This window comes from Athene cunicularia (assembly GCF_003259725.1).
Source record: "Athene cunicularia isolate RWA chromosome 2 unlocalized genomic scaffold, athCun1 chr2_part1, whole genome shotgun sequence".
Taxonomy (NCBI): Eukaryota; Metazoa; Chordata; class Aves; order Strigiformes; family Strigidae; genus Athene; species Athene cunicularia.
Window position 1 is genome coordinate 37,342,333 of NW_020799095.1, and position 7,990 is coordinate 37,350,322.

A 7,990-nucleotide genomic window follows, 5' to 3' on the forward strand; every position below is an offset into this window, starting at 1 on the left:
TTTTTTTTTTTTTTGGGGGGGGGGGGGGGGGTAAGGGGATGACAAAGGTTGAAAGACTAAGTGTCTCTGCATCAGCAGTCACAGGGCCCGGTGGAAACTGAGCAGCTTATTTGACAAAAAGGTACCCATGTAACATGAATTTCACCTACTTTAGAGATGGAGATGCATCACGCTATAGTCAACACAGTAGAAAGAACTATCTTAACATACAATATAAACTTTACTGTGATAAACTATTAGAAGTAGAATACAGTTTCTAAGCATTCCTTAGTATTTTTATCATTTGTGTGGCAATCAATTAGTACGGCAGTAGATGGGCTACTATACACACTTCTAAAATAAATATCTAATAGTTATTTTAGCCTTCGAAGTTCTAAATGACTCATATCAGCTACAGTGAGCTAGGACACTCTGCAAAGAAAGTGCAAGAAAACTGATCAATATTCACACTGCATAAGTGAGAAATTACTCAAAAATAAATTCAGTAATTTATTCCTTATTATTGGGGGAGGAGTTAAAATAAAATTGTTATTAAAGATACAAATATTAAAGGCATTAAGTCCCATAACTAGAAAAATTTTAAATTTCAAGAGTGAGGTCAAAAACATAGTAGGATATTAAAAAACTACTGATTCCAAGTATTTCAATAAATATATATTAGAGTTCAGAGTTCGTCTAAATCACCCAATCTTGTATCTTTAAGATCTTCCTACATTCACTCATTAACTAAGCAGCTTTGTCTTAATTCTGTCTTATTAGCAAAGTACTGATTCACTCCATGATAAGATTTTTATTTCTAAAGTTAGCATCAACTTTTATTTGATTACCACACTCGAGTGAGCTCCTTTAGTACTCTGAATACATGCTGGCAAGTGGTGTTTACTACAATGATCAATTTGTACCCAAACAATAACAGGTTAACATTACAGAGTAAGAAAGTTCAAGGCTAGAGAGCTTTTAACCTTAGAATTTTGAAATAATTTAACATCTCCCTACAGAATGGGGGGAAGGGTGTTATGTGTTGGAATTATCTATATACACACATACATAATTATGTGTAGGTACACATACATCATTGGTTCAAGGAAAAAAAGCTAGATGACAATAGACTAATTAACTTGGTTATCCGCACCAGAAGTGACCTGATTATCTAAATCAGAGTGCTAATCTTTTGTTGGGGGAGGCCTGTTAAAAAAAAAAAAAAAAAAAAAAAAAAAAAAAAAAAAAAAGTGAGAGAAACCACTTTACTAAGGCAGCCATCAATGCTCAGTTTTAGCCTGAAGTGGGAGTACATCATTCCTGAGATTCTTCCATACTAATTAACAAACTCACATGCTTTGAGTTTTAATACAGTTGTAAAAAGCAGAATTGGCAAGGCTGACTCATTACAAGGAGAGTCTACAAATAAAAGAATCAAGCCAGAAATTAAACATATAAATCTTAAGTGTACCATTTTTTAGCTATTAAACCCATTAATATATCTGTTGACAACTCTTCCACTATCTATACACGTACTTAGGGAAAGATGGCAGTAACTAGCGCTATTATTTCAACAAGCCAAGAAGTGAAGAGTTACTGCAGTAAGCTCTCTTCATCTGGAAGAAAATATAACCCAAATTCAGTGTCATCTCAAAACAATCTTAATGAAGAAGGAACAGAAGTGTTTCTGTAACATTCAGTCACAGGATAACATAAATGGAATTAATCCCCTAAGCAAAGTATTTCTGCAAGAAATAGAGCTATAGACATCAACTGTTTAGTCTTCAATAACCAGTTCATGCTAAGATAAGACATTTTTACTTCAACAATCTGAATTTATTAGGAATAAGTCTCAAAACAGTAGCAAGCAACTATGGCAATAAGTAAACAAAAATCCAACACAAACAAATCTACAGGGATGATTTTTTCTAGCCTACCTGCACTTGTTCTGTGGAGCTACTACTGAGTTCATCTCCAGACTCCGAATCTTGGTGAATTTTTTCTGAGCCTTCTCCTGCTGAATCACAAGATTGTTCATGCAAAAAGCTGGTCTTCTCTATTTCCAAGAACTCGGGACATGGGAAATGACCCATGGAGATGGTTCTATACTGATTGGAAACCTTGGGAGATTGCAACTCATTGTTAAGCTTGCCATTGTTTTGGGTAAGGTCCAGACTCAAACCTAGAGTTTGACCGGGGCTATTGTTCAGTCCCAGATTTTGATTAGCATCTCGAACTAAGCAAGACACTTGAACTGGAGAAGATTTTCCAAAACTAGAAAGCTCTGGTGACTTATTCACATTTTCAGTTGATCTCTGTAATCCATGTGTCAACTTCAAAGCATTATTTGGCAGCATGCTTGCAGGCTTGACAGGTGGCATCAGCGCTTTTCGTGGTATTTCCTTCACATACTGTGCTGGCACATAAAAGGGTTTGGAATTTTCATCTCTTTTGACTTGCCACCAGTCATCATTAGTCTTTTTCACCAAGATGTATTTCTCCCCTTGCTTAATCACAATCTTCTTGTCCTTGGCCTCATACTCATAGTCATACTCCACTTCAATGTACAATTGTCCTGGAATGATCTTCCCACCTTTATCAGCCATTTCTGTTTGAAAAGATTTCACCTTTTCAGGCAAAAGGTAAGCCACATTCTGTTTCTGAAGTGTTATTTTATCTGTTTATTAACAGAGCTGTAAAAAAAAAAAAAAAAAAAGAAAGAAAAAGAAAAGACATATATATGTAATAAAGTAATTGTTTAACAGCACTTCAGAGGAATTTAATTTCAAAAATAACCCTGCCTATTCAATTTATGTCAACCTCAAACTAATCAACTGATGGAAAAGTGCAAGATTTTCAGACACCTTTCTCAGTGATAAAAACAGAAAGTCAGTAGAACAACTTACTCACCAATTTAACTCTCCTGTTCACACAAACCTGTTATCAAGTGGCTCATTAAGCCTGTTTCTATTACTAACTAATGTTGATCGATCATCAGGCGCTTGGAGGGGATACTAGTCCGAGTCAATCTTTTGTTTATACACAGGCTTAATTTGTTAATGGAACTGTGTTACTACACTGGTTTTAATAATATATTTTTGAATATTTTGATTATTATTTGCTTATTTTGATTCCTCTTTCAGTTCAAGAGTGCTCAAAAGTCCTTACAAAATCCCTTAAATCTTCACCCAATGCTACACCCCGGTCATCAGGTTCATCATGTGCTGGCAATCCTTGATCCATACATGCTGCACAAAGCCTGCTAACCTTCACCTAACTGGAGAAGGAGGTAACTAGGAAACTATGAGACCCATGCTGTCTGAGGCTGCAGATCACATTGCCTCTGCATCTAGCTGTTGTCTATAAAACAGGTGGTATAATCACTTTTTATTTCTGTAAATTGCTAGTGTAACTGCAATATAGAATTTAATCTATAACTATGGTAGTATTAAAGTATTCAACATTTCCAAGATACTTTGGTTTGAGTGATTTAAATTTTGCATATTTACTTTGATCTTAAGAGAATTTTTTTGTGACATACCTTAGAGAAAACCTAATCTAACAAAAAGTTTAAAGACTAAAACAGAAAACACGAACAAGAAACCCAACAATAATGAAACAGGACTACAAACTGAAACCAAAAATGGTTAACACATGAAAATTTTGAGAAGGGCTTTCAGCACCTTATAATCCAGACAACCACCACTGTATCCACACCCATGAACTACAAATTGTCTCTATTTAATCATGTAGCATCAATGTCACAATTTGTAAGTGGATAAGCATCAGTCTTGCCAATTTACACTGAACACAACATAGTTAACATGAAAGATATGGTTTCTTAATCTTGAAAATCAAAGCAGTAAGTAAAGGGGAATCTCTAGCATTCAAATGGTATACAGGTAAAATCAAGTAAAATGCTGCCACATTTAATCTTATATAGATTAATAAATAAATATTGTTTTAAAATGCATGTTTCATGAATGAGAAAAATTATGTAGAAACTTGCAACCCTGCAAGTTAAGCCTCTGTGATGAGATCTGTAGTGTTTACCCTGCTGTAGAGCAAAACTACTGCAACTCCATGCAGACACATACACACACAGAGTGAACTCAGCTACCCTAAACGTGACTAAGGACAGAAACAACAACAAAAAAGGGCTTCTGGGGAGGGCTGAAGCAGAAACCCCAAACAGTTCTTCAAGTTCTCTTTCACCATTTCCATTAACTGGTCTGAGCCTTGAAAAAAAGAATGCATTTCCCATGTAACTCAGTAGAGAAAGAAGCTCAAGTATGATGCCAAGATAGAAGTGCCCATCTTTAAACTGTCTTTCTCTCTCCTACAGTCCATCTTCTTTCACCTTCAGGAAGCATTTCATTTCCTATTGCTAACTTGAAAGCTACCATCAGTTGCAAAGCTCCAAATGGAATCAGAAGGTCAGGCAATTTCATTGAGAACTTGGCAGAAGGAATGATGGCACCACATTCAAAAAAGCTTAGAGTAGAAAAGAATGCTAAGATTCTGGTGTTTACTCTCTCTAGCATAAAATGGCACATTGAAATTCACAACATTATAGTCTATTTACAGCCTCAGTACAAAATAACTTGCTTACCTGCTGTTCTACATAAATAGGTATTTTTCAAGTACAGCTCTGCAGTTATTGAACAACTGTAGCAGAAGGTAAACACAAACAAATTGCAGCCATTCCCACCCTCTTCCTAGTTTTGGAAGCTCTGCCTTACAAATGTTATGGTTTCCTTGTTACTAAACCTGACTCCTCCCAACACTTCTTCAAAGCTGCTACTAACCCCCTTCACGGCTTCAAGGTCATACACCAGAAAAATGCAAGTGTTTCCAAGTTACAATCTACCTCTAAAGTCTGCTACCTTGGAAGTTGAAAGGTAGGAGAGGACCCATTCACACTGTTCTTCCTTCTCCAATACAGAAACCAAGAAGAGAACCTAAGTCTATGGTTTCCCACAGGGCTACAAGCGTTTAAAAGTTTGGCAAAAGAGAAATGAAAAATCCAATTTCATACAGGTATTAATTGAGAATGCACGCTTCACATTTTTTTTCAAGACAGATAGGTTCAATAAGTTGCATTTTATACTAAAACCCCAGAATTTTAAAAAATACAGTAGCTACAAAAATAGTTGTAACCACTTTTGAAGTCAGTTTTGCAGTCTCATCCCTTTCCATAAAAAAATAAAACCAACAAAAATAAGCATTAGAGTTTTTTGTTCTCTTATCCAAACTGCAAAATTATCAAGTCAACAGCAAACATTTGGTAATGTTGAACATATGATCAAAAGGAGATAGGCTGTGTCCTGCATTTGGCCAGAACACTAAAACAGTTTTATAAACATACCACATCATCAGGATCAAGCAAGGCTCTAATTCTACACCTCAACATGGCATAGGTAGGAAATCTTTCTAAGTTTAACAAATATCAACATTAACCCTGAAGGTCTGCAAACAACTACCATGGTCTTGATTTCATAAATCCAAATAAATTACATTTTATTTTGTTTTGGTTTGTTTTTTAATGCAGCTGTTGTGCCACAGAAGGCAGACTGCCTGTACCCTATGTGCAGTCCAGGGGACAGCTTGCTGTAATGTCCTTTCAAGCGTCCATCTATCTGTCTCATAGAACTCAGGTTAAAGAACCATCAAATCCTTGGCCAAACCTCTATTGTAAGGGGCTTAGAATAATTCCGATGTGAATGCACAGTACTGACATCTGGAGTACTGACTTCATTGTGCTACTAGTCAACAGTTGAAGTGACATGACAGGTCAGACCTTATAATCTCACTATTTCTTTTTCTTTACCATTACCTGTAATGCTGGATGGCACCCACTTTGGTAACAAAGGTTGAAGAACCCTAATTAGAGGAAGAAAATCATGAAACATTATTTCATGAGGACAGCTGTGAGCTTTAGTACCTTAAAGTCTCAATGCCTGATTAAGAGATTAATAACAACAAATGCCCTCACTGACAACAAAGGCCTAAGAAAACTTATAAATACCAAAAACCAGACTCAGGCCACACTCTTCTGGTGAAGAAAACCCCGATCGTTACACGGTAACTAATTTAAGGTGGGCCACATCCCTACGCAGCAACACAGTTCCGCAGAGCACGCGCGTCACCCTAAGAGAGGACACGCGTGATTACAGGCACGGCCCCGGCTGCCCAGCCGCGCTCGGGAAGCAAACGGCCAGAGGCTCTTCCACTCGATACCCACGCACAGATCTCTTCGGGATCCTTTTTCCGATGGGCACCGTTCCCACCTCTTACTCAGCTAAGGCCGAGTAAGGCTGGCAACCCTCGGTGTTTGCGGAGGTCATCTCCTCCCTTCCCTCCTCTCCCCGCCCCGCGCCCCTCCGCGGACACGGCTCAGGGGGCCTCCCCCCACGCGGGGATGCAGACGTTTGCCTCTAGCCGGATTTCACGTACGTCCACACAAAACGAGACCTTTTCTAAGCCCCACCTTAGACGGGTGGGGTTTGGAGAGCTTTAGATTGCTCGGGGGTAAGCCTTTCCCAGGGCGACTTAAACCCTACGGCAAGGCGCTCACCTCCTTACAGCTCTCCATCTGAACGGCAGAACAATGCTCGCTACACTGAGCTCCAAGCACATGCAAAGGGTCTTGAAAGAAGCGTGGTCCTACCACACACAGGACCGTAAATATGATCATATACGATATGTAGATAATGCAATCATATATCATATTAGACAAGATCACCCCTAACTTCACCATTATCCTAGAACTTGAGACGAGGAAAAAAAAAAAGCAACACAAACATCAGAAGGTACACAATATGTGTTTCATATCACAGAGTATTTTCTTCTGATCTGCTAGAACCAGATAATTCAGACTTGAGATAACAAGAAAAGTCTTTTTAGTGTATTTCTTTTATTTTCCACTTGGAAAAAAACCTTACCACGGCTATGGAGTTGTTACTTACTTTATAATACAAACAGACGATAAATTATTTTAAAAATGCCACTGAAGATATTAACCAATCATCTTAAAATTCTTTGTGTGACCTTGTTCCAAGTGTCCTACAAAGCAGCAGCAGTTGACTTGTGTAATCTTTTTCCATTTTCAGCACCAAACTTCACCCACTACTGAACTGAACCCTTCCGCAGTGCTGATACAGAAATAAACTCAATTACTGGAGCTAAATTAGGATAAATTCTTATCAGTTCAGGCCAGATGAGATACCCTGGCTACAGCTCACTAGCTTCTATGCTTCTGCTTCTCCCTGGGCAGTTTTCTTCGGGATGCAAGCAGTACTGCACGAACACTGCTTGGGAGACTGGTCCCACAATAATCTGGTTAGAATACAACCCTATCCATACCTTCCTTCCCAAGGGGCACCACTCTCTATCCAGGACAACGAACTCCTCAGCAAGTATTTTCATGCAGACACCCAGCCCTCAGCAGTGCCTATAAAAACCACCATCTGCAAAGTGTGCATCTAGAGCATGCAAAAGTTGTATAAAAATAGATACGAAGATGCGAAAGCAAATAACAGATAGAGACAAGACACAGTTGACAAGGTTTATGAAAACAAACTTAATCCTTTACTGTTTCCTCAGAGATCACCAACACAGGCTAGAGAAAAAGCACTACTTCCAAATAACCGAGCTTCCCAGAGCTCACAGATCCTTAAAAATTAAAGGCATAATAAGTAACCATTTAACAACTGTCTGTGACTCGGAGCACTGGATGAGATGCATTTTAAACAACCGTCAGGACAACTTTCGCAGCCCCGCCGCGGCACCCCACACCTTCAGAAGCCTCCACGCATCAGCAGCCCACCTGCTCCTCGTCGCGAGCTTTTGTTAAGTTGCTGACTCCAACGACAGGCTGCAAACGGCGCCGCGCCACCGCACCGCCTCACCCCGGCCTTTAAACCACCCCAAGTTGCCGCGCTCGAGTTAACGCCAGGGCGTCGAATCCCCCTCCCCGGGTCGGCGGCGGAGCCCGGGAACGGCCGCCAGG

General features: G+C 39.1%; 1 protein-coding gene across 10 annotated transcripts in view; it reads right to left on the reverse strand.

The window, feature by feature from the left end:
- Positions 1-7,874, reverse strand: part of ARHGAP12 (Rho GTPase activating protein 12) — an 80,504-nt gene extending 72,630 nt beyond the window's left edge. For 3 of the 10 annotated variants that reach the window (XM_026841857.1, XM_026841854.1, XM_026841852.1), the window contains exons 1-2: positions 5,816-6,301; positions 1,917-2,672 (exon numbers count right to left, since the gene is read on the reverse strand). In XM_026841857.1, the coding sequence (XP_026697658.1) occupies positions 1,917-2,585 (669 nt within the window). In that variant the 5' untranslated portion in view covers positions 2,586-2,672; positions 5,816-6,301. Of the gene's footprint in view, positions 1-1,916; positions 2,676-5,815; positions 6,304-7,243; positions 7,248-7,863 lie in introns of those variants that run through there. The other 7 variants (XM_026841860.1, XM_026841858.1, XM_026841859.1 and 4 more) reach the window with 5 other exon arrangements.
- Between the last annotated feature and the right edge of the window lie 116 nt (positions 7,875-7,990).